Source organism: Nelumbo lutea, chromosome 3 (assembly GCF_056320005.1).
Source record: "Nelumbo lutea isolate HS-2025 chromosome 3, American lotus-T2T, whole genome shotgun sequence".
NCBI lineage: Eukaryota > Viridiplantae > Streptophyta > Magnoliopsida > Proteales > Nelumbonaceae > Nelumbo > Nelumbo lutea.
In genome coordinates this window covers 60,209,329-60,234,296 of record NC_142686.1, presented here as the reverse complement: position 1 = coordinate 60,234,296, position 24,968 = coordinate 60,209,329, and the positions used below count along the sequence as shown (strand labels likewise).

General features: G+C 35.8%; 1 protein-coding gene across 1 annotated transcript; it reads right to left on the bottom strand.

Moving 5' to 3' along the window:
* Positions 1-9,869: 9,869 nt before the first annotated feature.
* On the bottom strand, positions 9,870-18,173 carry LOC148865219 (uncharacterized). The gene is made up of 8 exons (XM_088976157.1): positions 17,765-18,173; positions 13,611-13,691; positions 13,432-13,520; positions 13,261-13,335; positions 13,003-13,109; positions 12,435-12,512; positions 12,292-12,354; positions 9,870-10,293 (listed from the first exon to the last, which is right to left on the bottom strand). Exons 1-8 carry the CDS (start codon positions 17,885-17,887, stop codon positions 10,196-10,198), a joined length of 714 nt encoding a protein of 237 aa, XP_088832283.1. The 5' UTR covers positions 17,888-18,173; the 3' UTR covers positions 9,870-10,195.
* Positions 18,174-24,968: the final 6,795 nt, after the last annotated feature.

Sequence of the window (24,968 nt, the reverse complement as noted above, 5' to 3'; positions counted from 1 at the left end):
AAATGGTCAAAAACCATTGAATGGGTTAATGGGTCAACAATTCGACCGCTCGGGTCAATCGGTCATTGAATGATTCAATGGTTTTTGCACCAGAATTGGAGTAAAATAAAACCAGATGCTTGGACGGTTCCTAGATCAAAATGTCCATCCGTCCGACTCAACGACGGTTCAAAAACCATGATTTTTATGCTTTTGGATTTTCACTATTCAAAGGTTTTTTCTATTGTGGGTTTTATTTGAATGTGTGCGGTATGTTCCTTTTTTTTCATTTTCTACTTTTTTTTTTGTATTTGGTTTTCTTCTTCAAGATCCTCCAAAATGGTCTACGGTTTACCATTATTTTATTTTTTTCCCTTTTGTTTTTTCTTTGGGTTTTCTTGTATAATGTTTTTTCTTTATTTTCTTATAAGACGATCTACTTTGTCTCTTTCTAAGATTGCATTTATGTTTAGCTCTGTCTCAAAGCAGAACTTTGGACTCGATTCTCTGATTTTTTTTCCTTTGTTTTTCCAATTTGGTGGATTTACCGCCAATTTTTTTCTGTGCTTAAGGTCACTTTGGATTTATCTTTCAAGGTTTCGGAATCCCTTGTAATGTCCACCCTTCCCATGACTATGACTATAAAGTTATTTTGTCTAATTATTGACATTTAGAAAAAACGACCCAAAAATGGAACCGTTCTAGCCCCCGGTTTCCAATCAATGGTTCAACCATCTGGTTCAAATGGATGGCCCATTCTAACAACAAAAATTAAAAATAAAAAATTGGCCAAAACCATTGAACGGGTCAACAGGTCGTTGACTGATTCAATGATTTTTTGCCAAGGACTGGGTTTAGGGTAAAACGGAACCGGTTGTCTGGACGGTTCCTGAGCCAAACAATCCTACCGTTTAGGTCAACTGGGAGTTCCCGATGTGAAACAAAGGACAACTATAAAGTAGAACTCAAAATTATCACTGTATGACCGTGTTCTTTTATATGAGATGCCTTACTAGAGCAATATTTAAAAGATGAACATATGATGATCTCTTTTAAGTCTTTATACGAGTTTCAAGACTTAAGTACTTATAATTGCAAGTTTTTTATTAAGAAATCATTATCTTTCTTAATGTAGCAAATAGCAATATTACAATTCCATTCCAGTCCCTACAAAGCAGCGGCCCCTCCGCTAGTCTCTTGTATTTTGGGTTTGTTTCAACATATTATTTTATTTGCTTCATAAAAAACAAAATAGTTTATCTCATTAAGAATTAATACACAATTGATATTCTAGCTTCCACTGAGCCAAGTAGGGTATTAATTACAAATAAAACCTGGTTTAATCTTTTAAATCAAATAAAAAATTTAACTATCAAAAAATAAATCCTTTATTATAATATGGATAATGGGTGTCAATTAAAAATAGGTTGAATAAATAAAACAAAATAGTTCATATCAATGGCCCGCATTTTGTATGGGTCATTCTCTAGTATATATGGTACATTATTGTTTTTAGATTTATTTTTCCCCTATTTACTACTGTGTCTATGGACTTGGTTAATCAGAATGGGTGGCCTAGGGTATCAATTGGATTGGGTTTGGTCCAATCTGATCCAGTCCAATATGAGTTCATTACAGATGGACTGGGTCCAATCCAATCCGATGAATACTTTGGACCATTTTTAACCAGTCTAATTTAATGTCTGGACAATCTAATTTGTTCGATTTGGTTTTAATTTAGATTGGTTACAACTCAAATCTGGTCCGTTGATACATGTATTCTTATCTTCTATCAATGGACTATATATTGATTTAATCTGACTATATCCAATATAAATCCATTATACATGGGGTCTAATCCAATCCAATAAATAGTTTGGACCATTAAGTCTGGACTAGCCCAATTCAATATTCTTATTGATTTGTCCAATCTGTCCAAATTCATTTTGATTTGGATGCACTCCAACTCAAAACCGGTCCATTAACACCCCGTAGACGACCAAGAAGGCTTTTGGTCTGGTTGATATTTGAGTGTCATTACCTTGTGTTAATCTCAATCATTCAGGGCCTCAAGATGGGTTAGTCAATAATAGTACCCCACGTAAGCAAATGGTGGCTCAATTGGTAATCTCTCTAGTTAGTTGTAGTGGAGACATGGGATCAAATCCCACTGCTACTAGGGTTAGGAGTTTTGTGCTTAGGGGATAGGCTATCTGTCTATCTAGGGATAAACCCAATAGCAGGGGATCCTAACTAGAACTGTTCATGGCTAGGTTTGGGCTTAGCTTTTGTAAAAATTTGAATGGGCCAAACTTGAAGCCCAAGCCTAAAACATTGTAAAGTTAAGTCTGAAGCCCAACTCCTGAGTAGGTCTAGTCCTAACATCAAGGATTATGGTTTAAGAATGATTAACTGAGTTCGATCTTGTTTAGCATCTACAGAGTACATCATACAACTAATTACATTAACACCCTAAAATTAAAAACAATTAAGTACAACTTGATGTAGTCGACTACTTTTCATGGTCAGGGCCAATTTGCTTGACAAACAACCCAACACTTAGAAACGTTCAGGAATTAAGTCCAAAGGCTTGGAAACTCTTCCATTGGCTCTCAAGAAACATTTTCCTAATTTTTATAACTTATTCAAGCTTAAGAAAACCATGGAACCAGGCCCAATAAGGAATATGGTTTCTAAGGATGATCAATTGAGTTCAATCTTGTTAAGCATCTATAGAGTGCATCATAAAACTAATTACATTAAGATCCTAAAAATAAAAACAATTAAGTACAATTTGATATAGTCTTCTCCTTGTGGAGATGTTTTAGCATATCATTCTTGAGCAGTTCCAAAACCATTAAGTTCTTTAGTAGCCTTGATGGTTGATTTATTTGGAACTTCCTTAGTTGGAGAGATGATGATAATGGTAGAGACATTCACTGAAGCACAGGAAGCCAACTCAACATAGTTTTCCACTGTAGCATTCGAGCATTTATACTCATTTAGCATAGAGAAACTTACTAAAGATTGCTGTATATTTGTATATCATGGTTACTTTCAATGAGTTTGTTATCATCAAAACATAGGTCAACAATCCACCCAAACCCAAGTAGATAATTACAATGAAGCAAGACATGTAAAGCACAGTTTTTAATTGGGCAAGTTTAAAATGGGTTAAACCCTAGTTTAGTCTAATTCGTCTTCATAGGGTCAAACTATACCTACCTACTAGGGGTGCAACTTCGATGAACGACCAACCTAAGCTCAAACTGACCATCCTGAAATTTTATATGGATTGGGGTTGGATTTTTTATACTTAAGCTAGGCCTGGGCTCAAAAGTTTGTATTTTCTAATTTTTCAAGTCGGGCTCTGGTCTAACCCTAGGTAGCATGAACCCAGTCCAAGCACAACCTAACCTTATCCCAACTTGAGCTTGACACGGTTATATACATTTATATATATGCATATATGCATATTCTTTTTTAATAAACCACACATCTATGTAAATATGCATACATATACACATTCATATATGTTGATTTTTAATATGGGCTAATTGAGCAACTTGAGCCTAGAACAGGTCCGAGCCCAACCCAAGTGTATCAAATTTTAGTGCGAGATGCGCTCAATTTGAATAATTTAGCCTTGACATCAAGCTCGGGCCAGACACAATTCTTTGGATTGGGCTTGGGTTGAATTAAAACCTGGCCCAAGGCAAGGTGGAACCAAAATGCTTGGCCTTAGGCACCTTACCCCTTTACTAAGAAACTAATGCCTCTATTTTTGAGAGGCTTACGCATCACCACCTTGTGCCTCAAATTGGTGAGGCGTAAGCCTCCTATAAAAAATATTAAAACTAAAAAAATAAAACATATTATAAATTAGTTATAATACCTTTTAAAATTTAAGAAAATTGATTATTTAGTTATATATAAATAAAATAAACCAATCTATACTAAAAAAATATGTATTTGTTTTTCTCTTAGTAAATGTACTAGAATATGGTTTTTCCCAAATCTAATTATAATGAACAAAAATACCCTTGTAGAAACAAATTTTGCTTTGGGCCAGGAGCCTCGGCTCTAATAGAACCCCCCTTACTAGTTTTAATTATTTATCATTTATAAATTAAATTATATTGGAAAGATATATATATTAAGTAAAGATGTTTTTTATTTAGTAAAAATGGTTGTAAATGTAAAATAAAATTTAAATAGAACATAGCTTAATAAAAAAGAACTATATAAATTAACTATGAAAGAAAAAATATATTTTTTAAAATATATAAGGAATTTATATATATATATATATATATGATTAATTTAGGTAAATTATATAAATGAAAATGGATAATTTTATTTAGGTAAACTATTACTGATGAGGGATGATTTGGCCGACCTATCACGAAGAGACACGTGGCAAATCAGAACCATCTAATGACACCTCAGCACCACGTAGGGACAGGTCGCACTTGGCCAAGTCAGCCTCTATTGACTAACCCGACCTACGTCTCTACCTAAGGAAGACCAGTAGGTTGCTCCTCAGTAGAGTGGGGCACATCACTTCGAGAGAACAAGTCGATGCCTTCGCATGCCAGCTTGACCTCCCTGACCTAAGCAACCAACGACTTGAGTTGCTAGTTGACCTCCAAGGTATTGACCTAGGTGACGAATTGTCCTTATCCGATTAACAAACCTACCAGTTCCAAAACCGACGGTGACATGTCACCCACCTGGTAATGATGACCCCAGTCCTAACACGCTTCAAAGAGACTAGATGAGGTCATTGCCAGCGCTAATGCAACATGCCTTAAAGAAAATAGGTTGATAAGGCCTATCACTCCTGAATATCTCATATACGACTCTTGGACTCCAAGGCCTATGAAAAGTCACCTCTGCCTTCACAACGTACGCACGATTAAGTGCAAAAACCAGCTCTCTTGTTTTCTTAATTCCCCAACTTTCTTGCTTTCTAGCTCGATGAACTTAAACATTGAAGTACTCACCCCAAGTCTAAACCCCCGAACACTCTAATCTCCTATTTCTTGCAGATCGGTCCATTAACCTGATCTACTGTTCATATGAGTTGTCCTCTAACAGGGAAGTCAGGTGATTTATGCTTCACCAATTACCATAAAGCATATGATTAATTTTGAGACAAAAAATTAATATAAATATAAAAATACCTATAAAATAAATAAAATGCACCCTTAATGCATAAAATGTTACAAATAATTTTAGTATGCACATATTAACTAATTTAGATAAATAGAGTTATAAATAGAAAATAAAATTAAAAAATATATATTTATATGATATCTATAAAAAGATTATGTATGTAATAAAAAGAAAATATATAAATTGTCTATAAAATGAAATAAATTATGTCATATACATACATATACATGAGTATTTACATGTATAAATACATATTTGTATGATATCTATACATGCAAATATGAAGTTAAATTGGGCTCAGGTTGGGTCAGGTTGGTCAAGGTCTCAACCCTAACCCAATCCAAAGTTGAGTCAGGTTTATATTTTTTTACAAATAAAATTAAAAACTGAATTAAAAAATATAAAATTATAATGTGACACAGTCTGAATTGGTGACATGCAAACCAGAGGAAAAGAGGGTTCAGCCTCCAGGTCGATTTTAAGTTAGATTGGATTTTGTGGCTAATCCAACCTAAGTTGCAGAATTGCAGCCTCATTACTAAACCCAATCCCAGCTCTATTAAAATTGGGGGTCTGGGACAATTTATACGTCTACAGAAGAAAAAGGCAAGAAAATTAGCAAATTTTATATCAAATTACCAAACTAAATGCTTATCGGTTATAATTAAGTCATATAAGATCAGACCAAATAAACTGAACTAAAAAATTGATTCTGGTTTTGTTACTTGTTGACCCTATACGGTCTCCGTTGAAAAGGCCAGATTTGTATATTTGCTTAGAGTGGGTCTCAATCTACCCTTCACCAGGCCAAATCTTGAACCATTGTCAGTCCTTTTGGTAGAGCCCAGATCTCAAGAAAGTAAAAAATCGTGCAAATACCTAGAACTAATAGGCTTGGCATCCATTGTGCGAGTGAGACTGGTGATCCCATCTCAGGGTGTTGGAATAATTTTTGCTTTCAGAAAATCTGGTCTTATCAAAGCTATAAATCGAGTTGTCCAACTTGAAAATTTTCAACTACAATGGACTTTGGGTTCAGGCCCATTAAATATTTGACAAATTCCCATACCGAAGTAAGCACCCTACGCCCTAGATTTTGTTGGTTGGTTTGAAGATTTTCATGATTAATGGGAACAAGTTTAGAGAGAAATATTCTATAAAAATAATTACTTAAGAGTTACTTTAACAAAAGAGATTGCAAGAAGATATGTTGTCATTTTTTTAGTCAAATTAGTGAAGATGACTCTAGATTGGATGAATCAAATTTGTTTTCAATGTTTTGGTTTAAAAGCTGACGACAATCCAAGTAATCCCAGCTTACCGACAGAACAAACTCTGTGCACCCACAACGTTATCATATTACAACTTTGAAGAAAAGATTCATAAAAGCACCGAAAGATTTAATTAACTCCAAAGTCGGTTCATGAGCGATTCAGCAATGAAAGTGATATTCTTTTTATACGCAAACAACAGTTTACAGGAACCCAGAAGTCAATGTCAGAAAAAAAGGTGAACATTTTTCCTCCGGAAATTTCAGCCCCAAATGGAGTTGTTAGATGGCCATCTTTTGTACATGAAAGTCATTCAAGGAGATGATTTTCCAGGACGGATTAAGCAATGCAGACTCCAGCAATAATGATCCTCTAGATATAGCTGAGGTAGGGATGTCAATGGATTGGATTAAATCAAATGATACAATCCAGCTTGACCCAATTTTATATACGGGTGCTTACAATTTGGTTAAGCGAATCAGTATTATTGGTTTTTGGAAAATTAGTAATTAAAACTGAATCGAAGTCAATCGGTTAATTGATTGACCGATTTGGTTAATCATCGGTTTTTGGTTTTTTTAATTTTTGCAAATATATTATAAGATTATATGTATATATATATATATATATATTATTTATTTATAATATAATATAAATAAATTTTATAAAATATATAGAAATATATGTATACCAATCGGCTAGGTTAACCGCTGATTTTCTATATTTGTTAATCGAAACCAAACTGGTGCCTTCGATTTTTTAAAAACACCGAACCGATTGGTTCAATTAACCGATTTTTCAGTTTGTTTTCGATTTTTTTACTCACCCCTAATTCTATAGGATTGGATTAGAGTCCAGGACTAAAGTCAGGTTAGGGTTTTGATTCTTTAACACAATTTGAATTCAAACCGGGTTCACTTGTCATTCCTCTCTTTTAATATCTATTCGTGATAAGTTGAATGGACATCACATGTCACATGCACCCTGCTACTACCAAAAAAAAAAAAAAGATAAATATGAATATGAATTAAATAAGAATTTTTTTAGTTTGGTAATGAATTAAATACATCTCAACACATAAGAAAGGCATGTTAACAGCGTGTTCCATGTGAAACATTGCTTTTGTTTAAGCCTAAGAGCAATTGTAATTTATATTTGTATTTCAAATATACAACGTAGTGTAATTTCTAAATTCAAATAAATTTATACTCTACTTAAATAAAATGTTTAATTATAAACCAAAATTAAAAAAAAAAAATACCCACATGAAACACAACATTACAAATCAACTTACACGATACATCTAGAGTTAAATAAAAGGGAAAATTACTCAATTTTGAAAAGCAAGAGAAATTCGAATTGGTTAAGGCTGCATTTGGCATTTCTTATTTTAAGGACTTATCTCCTTTTTGCAGTTAAAATACCCTTATGAATATTGAAATTTTAATAGCAATAAGGAAGTTCAAGCAACTTTTCCCAAATAATATATTATATGCGTACATTTAAACCTATTTCAAATCGATATGCATAAACATTAACAATTCATTTTAAATTTATAATTAACACATCAGAATCAAAAACCCACATATCAAGTTAATTAGATATATGATATATTTATTTCTCATTCTTGCAAGCAAGGTTTAAAGTATCGTTACGTATTGGCTGATACGCATCATTCTGGGACCCTTCCGATATACCCCTACATTGGGTGTATCGTGGGTCTGACCAGTTCAAGGGATGGAGGGGTCCTAGACCGGCTCCCCTGAACTAGTTTTAAAAAAGAATAAAAAAAAAAGTAAAAAAACAAGTATTGAAACACCCAATACGCCCCTACATGGGTTGTATTGGGTCAGCCACTGGTTCAAAGGGTAATCGGGCCTTAAACCAACCCCTCTGAACCAATTTCGAAAAAAAAAAATAAGTGAAACATAAAATAAAAGCACCGACGACACAGGCCGATATGCCCTACCGGCATATCAGCCCATGTCAATATTTAGAACTTTGGTCCAAAGACCCAACCACATGGGGTGACTACATGAATACTATTCCACCATTCAATTCTGTTTAATATCATATTCAATGTAACTGATTGATTTTTTTTCGAGGGTGCTGCAACCAGTCTTCTATGCATGTGACCAAACCAAAATCAACGAATGATGTACTTTTTTAATGGAATGATGTTTCCTATACAAAGCTGGAACAGTGTGAGACTGTGAGAAGGAGGACTAAATCCAATGATTAATCAACCTTTTCATGCCTTTATGCGGAAAGGCTCAAAAGTCGGTACATATTGATATCGTCCCAATACACATGCATTACACTATTTTAAACCTTGAACAAAACCATTTAATTTTAACTTTTTTCATTTTAACACCCATTAAAATTATTCCTTTGTTCCTTTGAACAAGGTCATTTCTAATCCTAACCTTTCTAATTTTTCCCCTCATCCATTTATGAATATGCATTTTTGCAAAGACATTTTTCTTTAGGCTGAATTTGTAAGTACAAATGCAAATATGTAGAATGCACAACCTTATATTTTATATTATTTTGTATGTATTTATACTGTACATATTTGCATTTGTACTCTTTCCAAACTGAACAACCCAAGATTCAACTCTATACAGCATTTTGAGACATCAATTTACAAATATTGATGACCTTATTATGCACCTTTGCAACCCATTTTGGGACATTTTTCTTTAGGCCGACTTTGGAAAGAGTACAAATGCAAATATGTAGAGTACAAAACCTTATATTTTGTATATATTTACACTGTACATATTTGCATTTGTACACTTTCTAAACTGAGCCTTAACAACCCAAGATTCTGATGCTGATTCAATTTACAAACATTTAACTTTAATATAAAATTTTATTTTAGATGCATGTTATTCCAAAGGATCAAACCTTGTATCAGTCTATCAATCAATATAAACAAGGTTCAAAGTATCAATACATATCGGCTCATATCAAAATGTATCATGCCGATGGCTTCCCAATACACCCTCCAAAGGGTATCAGGTCAGATACTGGTTCAGAGGGTAGCCGGTAGCCGAGCCCTAAACCAACCCCTCTGAACCAGTTTCAAATAAAATAAATAAAACCTAAAAAAGTACCGATACAGGCCGATACACGGGTATCTGCCCGTGTCTATACTTTGAACCTTGAAATATAAAGTTATAAACCCGCATAGATCCAAATCCAATAAGGAGATGCTCATCTGCCCTCATCAGCCCTATAGATTTTATACTTTGAACCTGGTCTTGAATACTGTGGAATGGATTTGATATATCATGGATTCAGATGGTGTATTGTTCCCTTCAGCACTAAGAAGACTTTGGAAAGATTCAGTGGGGTTGCCAAGGGGCAATGGACCAGCTAAACATTTAAGCAATTTTTGGAACTTAAGATTCAGAGATTAGGAGCCAGCAGACCAGATGAAGAACAAGAGGCTTAAGCAAATAGATACACCAAGAAAAATGGAATATAGATACAAGCCAGGTAGGGCCACCGGCAAAGGAGGGTAAAACAGATTACAGCAAATAACTACTTGCTCTTGGCTGACAATAACCAACAAACGATAAAAGCAACTGCTTTTATGCACCACATTCATAACCATAGAGAAAAACAAAACAACTGCTTCAACAACTTGATAAGCGTAAGCCATATAATCTCATGCACCAAAAGCCACTAACCCAGTTCTGGAATATTTTCTCCATTATGCCAAGGCAAGCATTAGCTAGAGCAAAACAACGAACCCCCGTTTAGACTTGGTTACCACCTCCCCTCCCACGGCCACCCATTCGTCCCCGCCCACGACCATAGCCTCTACCTCCACCCCTGCCTCTTTCATATCCAGCACCTATCAAAAGATTGATGTTCAAATGATCAACACAAAATGATATGAAAGCAAGTCTTTTATAAGGAGCAAAGAACTTGTTGTGAGCAGAGACTTGACCAAATAGTATTTTTTTTGGTAATTTAACAAGATCTCCCCATCAGGTTAGGCTGTTTTGTCAAGTTTCTGCTCCAAAAAATACTATTTGAAGAATGAGTTTCCAGCAAAAAATAATTCCTTTTTTGAAGACAATTTTTCAACTCCGAAAAAATAAATGCTAAAATTGAGTTTTGAGTAAAAAAAAAAGAATTAGTTCCATAATTCCCACACATCCAAACTTAAAAACTATTTCTTAGAATCACAAAATTCAACAGAATTAATTCTCCAAAAGCATGCCACACGGCCATTGAAATTAAAATGTCCAAGGGGAGAGCAACATAGCAGATCAGGACCATTGACTTGAAAGATCAGGCCCCAAAACAATCCCCCCAAGTTTTCAAGAAAATCCAGTATTCTTAACCATGTATCACTCAACAAGTGAAAAAATAAACACAACCAAATTTAAGATGGTGTTCAACGTCCAATTGGGCCCAAACTCAAAGGGTGACAGTTCAGAGCACATACCACTGACCCAATCATGACTCCAAAGTTACTGAAGCTCTTCAATGGATTCAGAGAAGTAATATTAACCTATGACACATCCCTGGATATGGCACATGGCATAAGAAATATTACCGAACCGGCCAAGGCCAGGATGGACCTGGTCATGTCATGACTGTATATTTCTGAACTATACAAGGAAAAATCCCACAATATGGAAGGAACAGAAGATTGCCAAATGACTAGGGGTGCAATATGGGTCAGGTTGGGTTGGGATTTTATTAACTTTTCAGTAGGCCCAAAGCCAATGTAGTTGGAATTCCTCAAATTGGGTAATCCTGACTTGCGGCCCTAAAAATGGCTCACCTATTTCCACTTGGAAAAAACCTGTGATCAGAACCCACCACTGTACAATATGGGCCAGGTTGTACACATGTACAACCCAGTCCACACCCAACTTTTAGAGGAACCAAAGCAACTAATAGCTATCACAATCTTCAATTTTTATTTAAAAATAAAATAAAGCAGGGCTCCTTGACTAAATGGGCTGTAGCAAACTTTTTGGGATTGAAACTTATCTGATTAATTTTCTAAAAAAGTACCCAACTAATAAAGCTTGGGAAGAGGAATATGAGGTTTCTTGGGGGCTCCAAAAGCTGTTGCTACATGGAAGAGTACGGGATAATTTTTGACTCCTTGGTTAAATGAAAATGACACACTCCCCTTTTTTCTTGCACAAGTATTTATATTTTTAACATAAGTATAATATTATATAGTGTTTCTTATTCAATAAACTTATGAGTAGATAAAATGACATAAGAAAAATGTACCAGAACAGGGACACAAACCTAAATAAAAAATGGAGCATAATCAGTACAACCAAGTAAGCTGGATCAGAACAAACAATCTGGCCAGAGCAGCTAACCCTAATCATGCTTTAGCCAGCCAGCCTAAGGCCACCCAGGTCATACAGGCTGGTTTCCCATTGCCACCCCCATTTACCAATATGAGAACTCTAATATTATGAGTGTCTAACTCAGCTAAGAACTAATACATATGCCCATTAATAGTTTCCAGGAGCTCAAAAAGGTGACCATGGTTTTCTAGTACTTAGTTTTTGATCTTTCATTCTTTTCAGATTACAATACCAAATATGCATATTGTATTTATATGCTATAATAATGGATCTTCCACTTTTTTTCAAGGGCACGTTCTGTAAACATCCTGTTAGTTCACATAATCACATTGCAATAGCAAAGATGCATAACATATAGCCCCCCTTGCATGAATTGCATGTTTACATATCAGTTATCCACTCAGCCATGCATGTGCTAAAAGTCCTTCAAAATCAATGTGAAAATCACAAACCTTTGGCATGCATATTTTTCCTACAACAGATAAGATGTATTATTAAATGCTTACCACGATAACCCCAACCTCTGCCCCGTCCACCTCCTCGACCCCAGTTCCAATACCCACCATTTTCTGTCAAGAAAGGGGAAAATTTTAAGGGCAAATGAGGAAAACAAAAGATAAAACAGAACAGTATCAGCTTAGTATAATACCTTGATTGCTTCCATATCCCCCTCTTCCCCAGCTTCGCCCTCTCCCTCTACCACGACCTCTCCCCCGGCCATATGAATCTAAATATCACATTGTAGAAAGCACATTAGAATCTTAACAAGGTCTACATTAGAAAAAGTTCCATTTCCAGATCCTCTAAAATGCTAACCTTCCAAACGCCCAGCAACACCCCACCCCCCTTCAATCAGCATTAATGTTTGAGGTGGCTTACCTAGGAAGCCATAGATGGGAGACCTGGATTTCCCATGTCTTCGGTGCCAATTGCCAAAGTCTGTGTCATCTCTAAATATGTGTCTCATTTGGACTTTTTGACCACAAAACCAGTTGTCGAAGCTTTAAGTTTGTTCTTCACTAAAAAGGTTAAAAAAGAGGGAACTTAACTAAACCTACGCAAACAAGGACAGGGGTGAAGTGACACTTGTTCTTTCAGGGCATCAGCTAACCTTCCATGTGTATGGTCCCCGGATTTCATAGATTCATTTGCTAAACCGAAATACCCATCTTTAAGTTACAAATAATTGGCACTTTTCACCCCTACTTGAGGTATACCTTCATTAGGCCCAGCAATCTGTGGAGATGCTTGTTTTGGTTGATGCTGCTGTTGTTGATAATGGTTTTGCTGTTTTGGCTGCTCTACATGTAATGGAGCTTGGTACCTGTCGAACCACATATTCTCCTCTTAGTTTATCCCAAAACAACATGCCAAACAGAGTAAACTAAGAGAGGCACACTTAAGGGGCTCAAATTGATAAAAGCATGCTCTTAGAATGATTTTAACCAATCAACAATCCAGGACATCTAGATTACCCAGGAGAATTCTTGTTTAGCTCCCTTGTTGACAAAGAGATTGAAATCATTGAAACATGGCGAGTCATCTCCAAACTGCACATACCATTTATATCCAGCGGTATCATGAAGATATTATATTGAATTGTTTATAGACATTGGGAAAAAGAAAAGGACAGATTAGACACTTACGGAACAAGACCCTCCTCAATAGGCTCCCATACGTCAGTTATGCTTGTAGAGCTGATGGTAGTTTCTTGATGCAACCCAGGGATTCTCTTCTGTTTTTATATAAAATGGCTGAGTATTAACCTATGTCACGGAGTCCAAACATTGGGGAAACAATACCTCAAAAAATAGTTGAAACCAACCTTTATAATCTCTGCAATAGCCACTGTTTTGCTGATTGCCTGTCCCATTGCCTTCAGAACGATCTCTCTTACCCTTTTCTCCTGAAGATAGAAATTTGTTGATTGATACACTGCATCATATGATTTTAAATGGAGAGGAGAAGACAACATATAGCTAGCATAGTTCTTTTTCCAGAATCATTTTGTTAATCATGATGATAGCCCCAAGATATACCCCTAGCCTGCCCTATCTCTCTTTCTTTCCTTGCATTGTAGGTTGATGGCTGGGCGTGTGATTTTTTTTGGGTGTTAGAAAGAAAAGGTGCTATACAAACCTGGGGTAGCATGTCCCAGATTGAGTTTAGAATCAATAAATGTTTTAATGTATAAAACATTAAATATCTCTACCATTGCTTGAAAATAGGTCAGCTACCCCATATCCATCCCTATAGACGTGTATGCTTATATTTGGACCTCCATTGTAAAAAATGTTTTCCATGTATACTTCATAGTTGATTGAATGTGCCACGGAAATAGGACAAGTCCTTAGGAGGCATCCTATAACCATCTGACAATCTCCCTTCATCCATATCTCCCTCCATCCTTTGTCTTGTAATAGCATAGTGCATAACCACTCCTCAAACCACTACTGCTTCAGCTAGACCAACCAATGTGTGTCCTAGATATTTCATAACCATGCTTTCTACTACCAGCTAGCACAAACTAAATAAACAGCATGTAAGCTAATGTTTTGCAAGAACAATCACAATCAACTCGGAATGGATAAATAGAAAAAGGAAATTGATGAACAATGAGAACGTTAGTTCTAATTTTTGCTCCCCACCTTCTGGTTGCTTACATTGTTAAAAAACTCAGAATGGACAAAATACATGAAGTAGCCCCTAACTGAATAAAATAAAGATAATAAATGATATTCAGGTTGTAAAAGAGGATTTGACTCCCTTGCTGTTCATTGGAAAACCATTTGTCAAGGAAGATAGAACGCATCTGACCTTCTTTCGGTTCTCTAAACTGAAAGAGTTTGTAGGCTTCAAGTTTAGTCATTTTCGCAACAATCTGGAAAAAAGAATGGTACTTTTTTTCATGTTTAAATGCAAAGGTTGCATTTGCTTTTCCATAACTGCATGTCATAGAGGAACCAGGGAATCACCAAAACCACTCCTGCAGAAGTAGGATTAAAGTATTCCTGTCCTTCACAACTGCAGACCAGGATATGTCTTCCCCACATCATGTCCTGCCTTACTAGCAACCTTTCTCCAAACAAATTCTTAGGATTCAACAAGAAATGATCCTCTCTGTCCTCTTTATTTTGTTAACATGATTCTGCCCAAGTGAGATGTAATTCCTCTTCCAACCACCAATTTTTTTAAGAACCTTTCTATCACCATGTCCTAAAAAGACAATTGATCTAGAGTTGTAGTCTAAAGGGAGTCTCCAAGTACTGAAAAACAATCAAATCATTCACAACCTATAACTCTACCAGTCATCTAACTCCAATGGGGTCTAGACTAAACCTAAGATGCCACTCTTAGGGAGATTAACTTTCAGCTATGATGCCCAGTTACGGATATGGACAGAATCATGGCCATGGGTATGGAAAATGGGGGATTTGATACTCATAAAAAACAGAAACAAGGATATGATTCCACATTTCCTAAAATCCTAGACATAGGTAGGGGTACAGGTATCCTATGTACTATGATTATATTATGCATGTATAATTAGATTTGAAGCTTATTGTCATTTTTCAAGACTTATATTTTTCCAACACTAGTACAATTAGAATATACAGGTATTGGGATATCATAAACTTTCAGTGATGAGATATTTTTCAAAAAACTCAATGTAATTATGTATGCATGCATGCATGCAAAGAGCTTTCCCCTCTCTCCCTACTCCAACAGCTCTAACCATCCTCACCCATTAGTTCCACTCACAATCTACTTAATACATGCACTACAGTTAGAATGTCTGAGAACATATCTCTTGGTTGAATCCTCATTTTCCCTTGAAAGAACTTTTGAATCCATTTATCAAAGTTGAAATGCATGTAATTATGTATGCATGCATGCATGTAATTATGTATGCATGCATGCATGCAAAGAGCTTTCCCCTCTCTCCCTACTCCAACAGCTCTAATCATCCTCACCCATTAGTTCCACTCACAATCTACTTAATACATGCACCACAATTAGAATGTCTGAGAACATATCTCTTGGTTGAATCCTCATTTTCCCTTGAAAGAACTTTTGAATCCATTTATCAAAGTTGAAATGCATGTAAGGCTAATCCACTTTCTCCATCTTTCCCCAAGTCCAGTGCCTCCAGTCTGCACAAGGCCTACTTTTACATCCTTTTTTCAGCAAATTCAAAAGAACTTTCATTTCCTTATAAGCTCTCCAAGCTGTAAGCTCTTCTAACTTGAGGTTACTGTCATGGGAGTAAACCTTGTATGTTTTACATGCCTATTTTATTTGAATATATATAACGGATAAGTTGTTTCAAAAATCAAACTCAACAAGGCTCGTATGTGACAACTGACAAAGTCATCCATTACCAATTTTCTCTTAGAGAAAAGTTCAAAGCCAAAAAAGAAGAAACTTGAAAAAATAAAAGATCGAGAAAGATATTAAAGACCCCTTAGTCCCCCTCAAAAAAAAAAATCTAAAGTTTTATCTGATAATGCATCCAACTAGGACAAGTCCTTGTCCATTCCTCCTATTATCTAGAAGGAAACAACAGAGAACATATATTTTCCAACTAGAAATGGAGAAACATCGTGGTTTTTTATGAATTAAGATTTTTTATCTCCAAAAAACTCCAAAACAAATCCTATCAATCTCTTCAACATTATGTACAAAAGTCTTTCTTTAGGAAGGAGTCTTATTACAAAAAGCTCATTAAAAATTAAAAAAAAAATAACATTATATTATGTACAAAATTGAGCCATGGTCAATCAATAAAATGGTAAAATTGTAAGCTTTACAGGTCAGGCAATGAATTGTAAAATTTCAGCACTTACCAAAAGATAACCAAAAGGAAATAGTATATGTTACCTAAAAGCAACAAATAATTAAAGAAAAAGAGTTGAAAGAAACCTTCCTTGAAAAAGAATACAAAGGGGATTAACACAAAAGAAAAAATTAATATAGCATTTTGAGAAAGATGTGTAATTTTCATTCTCTTGTACAAGATTGTTAGCAGGAAATGTACCGAGCAATCAGCAATGAATAAGCAAGCATTTTGGATGATAGATTTCAGTTCCACATGATGGGGAAAGAATAATCCCTTTAAATCTCAAAATTTTAATGGACACAACCGCCTTTTCTAGCTAGTTCAAGTGTGAGTGACAATAAAATAAGTACAAAAATACAGACGAAATCACAAATGTACTCAATTGGATCCATCAACCATATAAAAGAAACCCCCACCCCTTGCATCCTCTATGAAATTTGGGTTAATAAATGGTTTTAAATCACATTTTTTTTGAATAAATCCATCTAAAAAATAAATCAATACTCAAAAATGAAATGATGATACTCCAAAAAGTAAAATTCTGAAGAACCTAACGCGTATAAAGACGATTATGAATAAGAAATTCTGAAAAAAAAAAGGAAAAGGAAAATCCCTACCAGTTACTGCTCTGAAATAAGCAGAGAAAATGCGCGTGGAAAGGAAAGTGAGAAAATCAGTAAATAAAATGTAACCTAATCAAGCATTGTTTCTTCCAGCTAAAAAAAAAAAGGTTTACCAATTAAAACGGTCTGCATCATGTAGAAACCGAAGAAGATAAATTCATATAAACTGAATACATTATGCAAACAAATATACCAACATGCATATATACATATAGACAAGCGTCAAACTGTGCGTATAGAAGTATAGAAACAGAAGAAGAACAACCAAAAAGGCAAAAATAAACCAAGGAAACTCATTATCCAACTATTAAAACCAACAAGCTATAGGCGACTAACAGAGTTCCAAAAACCCTCCAAAACCCATAAAAGAGAACCAAAAATACTAGATTCAAGAACAACAACAGAGATGCTCAGCACCGATACAAATAAAACAAATAAATAAAAAGAAAAAGAAAACGTGAAGTGAACAAAATATAGAAGATACAGACGGTCCAGAGAAATGGAAGATTTGATTACCTGAAGAAGGCTAGTGGCATAGGTGATATAGTTCCTGATCAGACCCTGTGTAGTGATCCGAATCTCGTTCTCGTTGATGGTCGATTCGGGCTTCGGCTTCTCGACTCTCTGGTATCTATCCATGGCTTGGAGGATGAACCGGGGGAGTGCTTAGGCAGTTGTTTGGTTGAGAGAAGAGGAGGAGGAGGAAAAGGAGGAAGAACCCCAAAACCCTAGCAGGGGGCCTAAAACCTCAGCAGCAGTTTCTGAACAGCCAAGCATGGAAAAGAAATGTTGGTAGATTAGGGCACATTTTAAACACAAACTAGAGTCCGGAGACAGGAGAAACCAGGTACCAAAACCAACACCTTTGGGCAATGGATATTGGGGGGATAATTTTGCATTGGGTTCTGTGTGTCCACTTACAACCAAAAAATGACTAAGAGGTACCTTTCAACTCAAATTACCAAAATACCTTCATCCTTTCTCCATTTTATTTTTCATTTTTAATATTTATTTATTTTTAAGGATATACATTGCCATGACCCAAGCAATAATGCTCATTTTCAGACCGACCGATAAAGCTCATGTGGAATGTAGGTTGGCAAACCAACCTGTGGTAGTTAATTAATTAGTTTGATATTTTAAAAGATAAGGAAAACAAAATAGTTTTAATTTTTGAGTATAAAAAAATAAACATGTAGTTCAATTAATTTTAGTTCCTATTATATCCTTTTTTGTTTGGGTAAAAATATAAAAACCTCCCCTAGATTTTTGATGATCATAAAAACCACCCTCATGTCTTCACTTTAGTAAATACCTCCTTTGTATTTTCAAAAATAATATAGCTAGAAACACTAATGTTGATTTTGTTTGATTTGAGGTGTTTCGAACCGAGGACATAATCAGATAGTCCTATCAACTGGACGAGACTAAGGTGGAAGGATGAAGCCACGCACCAAGATAAGCAACAAGGGAAAGGTTAGAGGCATGAGGAGTTGTTCTCCGAGTAGGTACTCCAACTCTAAAGTCAGTTGGGTGGAGAAAGATGTGGTCGGGCCGAGCAAGTTGAGATCATGCTGGTCCGAGCAAAAGATGTAGTGCAGAAGGGTATTAAAAGAGTGTTCTTCCAAAAGTTTTCTTACCTCAAGTGGGGAATACCTATTTATAGTTGGTTGTCTGTGTCCTAGGTGGATAGGACTTCCGGGGTTGTCGAGATGAGGGCATCCACCGAGGTCTTTGAGAGGTTTCCTCTTCCCCAGTGGAGTCCACTTCCTTGTCCATGCAGGACACTCCTTAGTAGTGTTTTTTTATTACACGTGGTGTCGATGTGGCTTGAGGGAGGGGGCGGTTGCGAAGATAACCACGTGGCTTCCTTGGCCAACTCAGCCATCACCCGAACTTATGTAGTGCATTTGTTTTCTCAAAATGCCAATTTTACACTTCTGTCTTCTTTTTTTTTTTTTTTTTTGATAGATGAAGATAAAAATATATTAAGACGATCCACAAAAAGAAGAGTCTGGCCAACTGGGAGAATCCTTTTAGTACCAAAAAACCTTAGTTCTTTTGGCTTCTTAGGCTACATGATGAACAACCAAGGTAAGCTCTTTGTTTTTATAATAAATACTTATAGAAAAAACTCTAAATACAAGTTCTTAACATTATCAAGATGATGAAGCAAGGATCTCTCAAAAAACTCTAGGTGTCCATCCAGGGCCTCTACAAGGATCTTCGCATATGTGATGATGATTAAGCTAGTCTACCCATTCAACTTTGCAAAAAAAAAGACTTTTTAGGATTGCTATGTGTTTCAGGTTTCAAGGGGCTACAAATAGAAGTAATTTGCAACCAACACCTCATAGAAAACTTGAGTTACAATCTAAAAGGACTAATCCATAGGATCCTTGATTCACTTGACTGAAGCCTCCATCATATACTATAGCTATTTTATTTTCAATGGGATGATTTGAGTAATGCTCTTGGTGAGAGCCAGTGGCAAAGCAGGGTTCCTATTGATTTTGATTTGGATTTACCTAAGGACCCAAGAAGTATCCTTAAAGTCATTTTTGAAATAGCATTGTGTCCTAAGTTGACAAATAAAGTACCAAGCTGAAGCAATCCATGACAGAGCTTGGGTCAGAAGAATTTTGTTATTAAATTTTTTGATACAAATAGGATAAGGCCTCGTGGAAGGATTGAAGATTGTGAGGGAAAACTATCAACCACGGGCTAGCAAAGAGGACAGCTCTTGCTAGGGGACACCATAAGAATAAATGCAAAGAGTTTTCCTCATTTTGATTTGTGTTATTCAAAAGGCCTCTATTTGAAAGATCTATCTTACAAAGCACAAAATCTCTTACAAGTCTCCACAAGAACAATTTAATTTTTGGGGGACATTTTAAAAGACAAATTCATGTTATCCCAAAAAGAATTATAAATTTGTTTGGTGGAGAATTTTCCATTTTTTTATCCAGTCCATAGAAATTTGTTTGAGTGTTAATTTAAGATAGATGTGTTGAGGATTAGTTCTTTAAATCCTGGAATGGTGGATTGGATCTTACTTAGGTCCAAATATGGGGAGTCTTGTTGTGTTAGGTCCTTAATCATCATTGTTCCATCTTTTCTGGGGTGGACCCCGAGGGGCAATGAATTCTCCATTATTTTGAATCCAAGGGAAGTCCCAAATTACAGCCCTAGAGTTTTTGGATGGTTTTACTTCTATTTTAGGATATATGTGACTACAATCTTCTATTATGTTTTTTCCAAATTCTGGAAGTTGTGGTGGCAACTTTCCTAGGCATGGATTGTTTCCCCAAGAGATATTTGCTTGTTAGGACTTTCACCCATAGAGACTCTGGTTCTGTGATGAATCTCCAAGCCAATTTAGATAGGAGAGCTTTATTTCTAGAAGACAGGTTACCTAATCTTAGACCACCTTTGTCCTCTGGGGAGTAAAGCTTATTCCAAGAAGCCAATTTTAAATGTTTTCCTCCTCCTTTATCATTCCACCAGAATTGTCTCTGCATCTTTTCCATTTCTTTTATTATTTGTTGAGGGAACTTTTCTATTCTCAAACAATATATAGGAATTGAGTGCATGGAAGATTGAACAAGAGTTTGCTTTCAAACATATGACAAGCTATTTGCTTTCCATTTACTAAGCCTAGTTTTAAGTTTGTCTAGCAAAAATCCATGGGATTGACTCCCTTTCCTTTTCCAGAAGAGAGGGATTCCTACATATTTACTTTCATCACCACTTAGAGTTAGAGGGGCAATCTTCAATTGTCTTCTTATCATCCTAGCTCCTTTGCTTGGAGTATTAATGCTAAAGAAAACTCTTGATTTTTGGAGGTTGATAGTGAGACTTGACAAAGCTTGAAAGTTTTCTAGAAGGTCTTTAAAAGTCAATAGCCTCCTCTCGATTAGCTTTCCCCAGAAGAAGGACATCAGGTGTGATATTGGTGGGGAATCCTTTTTCTATTTTGATGCCTAGAAGCTTTCCCTCATTGTTTTCCTTAAGGATAAGCCTTGGAAGGCCTTCCATAGCTATCAAAAATAAATAAGGAGATAAAGGATCTTTTTGTCTTATTCCTCTAGAGGGAGTGATGTGACTTTCCAAGGCTCCATTAACCAGAATAGAGAACTAGATAGTGGTGATATAGGTTTTTATCATTGCACACCAATCCTTAGAAAGGCCAAGGGTAGCAAGGGCCCAAATAATATAGTCCCATTCTAGAGAATCAAAGGCTTTGGAAATATCTAACTTCAATGCCATGTATCTTGATCTAGCTTTCCTAGCCTTAAGATAGTGGAAGAGCTTTTGGGCTAAGACAAGGTTGTCTTGGATCATTCTACATTGAGCAAAGGCCACTTGAGAAGGGGATATACACTTCTCCATGAGAGGCTTCATTTTGTTATCTAGTAGTTTTGCTATGATTTTATAAGTGACGTTTCACAAACTGATTGGCCTTGTAATGGTTGACTTTAGTAGGAGTTTTGGATTTGGGGATAAGAGTTATAAAAGTATGATTTAGTCTTCCCACAATTTTTTTTTTTTATTTTTAAAGAACTCACTAACTAGATCAAAAATATCATCCCCTAGAGAAGACCAAAATGTTTGAAAAAGATAGGAGGAAACCCATATGGGCCTAGAGCCATGAGTCCTCCCTTAACATTATTATTTCTTTTAGTTCTTTTGTTTGTGGGGCCAAAAGGGCTGAGTTGCCTTCCTCTATTATTATTTTATCAAAAAGGCCTTCTACTCTTCTAAACACACATTATGTTTTAGATTGATATTGCTCAAAATGCTCCACAAAAATTTTGGCAATTCCTTTGTGATTTGAGATCCATTCCCCATAATCATTCCTTATCCAGGATATCTGATTTCTCTACCTTTTGAAGTTAACTACCTTATGAAAGTAATTTGTATTTTGATCACCCTCTTTGAGCCAAAGTTGCCTTGAGTCTCTAGAAACTTTCTTGTTGAGCAGGATAAATTTACTAAAATACCTTTAATTTGTACAAATTATCTCAGTTAAACTTCTCTCCCCTTTCTTTTTAAACTTTCCCACCCTAAAATTAGGCAACGTTCACCCCCATGGGATCATTCAAAAACATTTGAATCCAAACCGTATGGTTCCTACTTCCTACAATAGATGAAGTTCTCACTGATGTTTTCGATAAAAGTTCTACAATATTCTTTGAACTTTTCTTGCTTTCTCCAATGGGACAAACATTGCATGCATTATTGACCATGAACACAACATAAAAAGCCTAACAAATGAAGCAAATGATACAAACTCCAAACAAGTAGAGCTTAGGCATCATCTTGTCATGTGATCCATGTTAAGAACAACATAAGCAATCCTAAAAGTACTAAGGCAGTTAAATTAACTTGTAAAGAGCATAATCTTATATAACTTTGAAATATAAACCAGTGCCTATGAGAATACATGGTATGGTATGAAAATTTGAATAAATGATCACAATTCAATATAATCAATGAAGAATAATTGAATTGTTAATTAAATCCATTTTTCTTCTACTAATTTCTTTTTTAAACTTTCTAAATTTTTAGTTATTTTATTTTAATTATTTAAATGCCCATACACTTCCAAGCCTCATGGAAACTCAAAACAAAAATTGACTTGGTTCTTTTAGCATTTTACAAACTACTATAGAGGTTTGCACCTTGTAGCAACATTAGTTCAATTTTGGTTGATTGGTCTACCCCCCCCCCCCCCCCCCCCCCCACTATGTAGCCCTTGGAGCAAAAACAAAAAGGTTTTTGAATGATCCCATTGGAGAATGTTGCTTGCATTCTCCACTAGATGAGGTTTCAAAGGGTGTGAAAGTGCAAAAAGGAGAAGATAAGTATGAGCAAGATAATCCTTTTTAAGTTAAATTGATTTTGGGGTTATTTTAGTAAATTTATACATAAAAGGATAGGCAAAAGGGTAAAATTGGTAATTTGTGACCATGATGGCAAGGAGGTTACTGCAATTTTTCAAACCTATAGGGAAAGTGTTTGTTAAAGTCAAAACATAGAGGAGGTTTTTATGATTGTCATAAACCTCAGGTGCGATTTTTATGTTTTACCCTTTTTTTTTTTGGTATGGCTATATTTTTAATTTTTTTTTTAAGCCATAAGGCACTTTCATGTCAACTAGAAAAAAGGATTACATCTCATCCAAAATTAAAGAGTTAATAAAATCAAGCATTATAAACCATGTAATAGGGTGAGGATGCCTAACCACGGAATCGGTTGGTTTATGGCCTTATCTGCCACCCTTTTATAGGATCGAGATCCATGAGTGAGCACAGAGAAAGGGAATTCCTGTAGAAGATCTCTGCAATTTAGAATTGATGTGTGCCATCTCCACGGGGGGTCCAAGTTAGAGGAGATAGTCTTGATTGGCAGCTCTAAATCACTTTATAACAATGAATTTCTTGAGTGACAAGCTTTTCGCTAATCGAAGCCCCTCTAGTATTGCTATGCTTTTTTGCTTCAATTAAAACACCACAAGTCACTGGCATGGCCCGATCAACCACAAAGTTACCTTTATCATCTCTAATAACCATTACAATGGATGCACAATTATCCTTCCAAGGTCCATCAGTATTCATTTTCAAGTATTATGGTGGTGGCTTGGTCCATTTCTGATTCTACCTAGGAGCCTGGGGATCATTTGTGTTCAAATTTCCCATGGAATGGGACTTATTGTGTAAGGTTATTTTTATGAGCCATATAAGCTAAAATAATTGACCTGGGATTGAAATTTTATGTTCCAAGTATACTTTGGTGGTTCGTCAAGGTGTCATTAGTCGAATACCAGTCCCCATTTGAAGGGATGAGAGATCCATCCCATGGACGCCCAAAGATTGCGGAATAAGGGGGCGAATTTCAAAAAATTTTCTCTCCCTTCAACTAGGAATTACATTCTCTATTTAGAAAATCATAAATTCAAGGATCATTCTTGAACCTTAAACTGAACCAGATCTGAACCAAAAGGAATAGCAGAGAATTATACCTAATACGGAGAAGTAATATCTCCCAATGAAGGTGTTCACGCCCAAGGATCCAAAGACTGCTCCCAATGAAGATGGCGCAGTGCAAGATGGAGCAGAATCAATAGTGTTCTTCCCCAAGAACTCTGTCCTTCGCAAGAATCAGTAGAATGGTACATGAGCACAACTTCCTTTTCAATCCTTTCTCAAAGAACTGATGTCAAGATCCAATCTTGACTTCTCCCGCAACTGAAGATCGAACTGGCAAATAGGGCAGCAAGAACAGGGAGGCGGCAAGAGAGTATTCGCAGGGTGCAGAGTTCTCTCTTCTTGATTTCAGCACTAAAGAGGATTTGATGTATATCTCCTAAAGGCTGCCGCCCCCTCATTCTTTTTGTTAACTTAAAAGATCAGCTCCTAATCCCATTAGGAGCTGCTTATCCAAATCATATTTGGATCAGCCTTCTCTTCTAGTGATAAGGATAAACCCTTATCTTATCTGCAGATTAGATTAGCTTTCTCCTAATCCCATTAGGAGGTTTCTAGATCTGAATCACATTCAGATCTGGACTCTCTGAGTGGATAGGATTAAGACCCTATCCTGTCTGCTAATCCATCTCAGAATTCGCCCCTTTAATTAACTAAATAAATAGCCCAATTCGAAATGGGCTTTAGGCCCATTAAGCTTATGTGCTCACTTAACCTTCCTAATTGCTGCC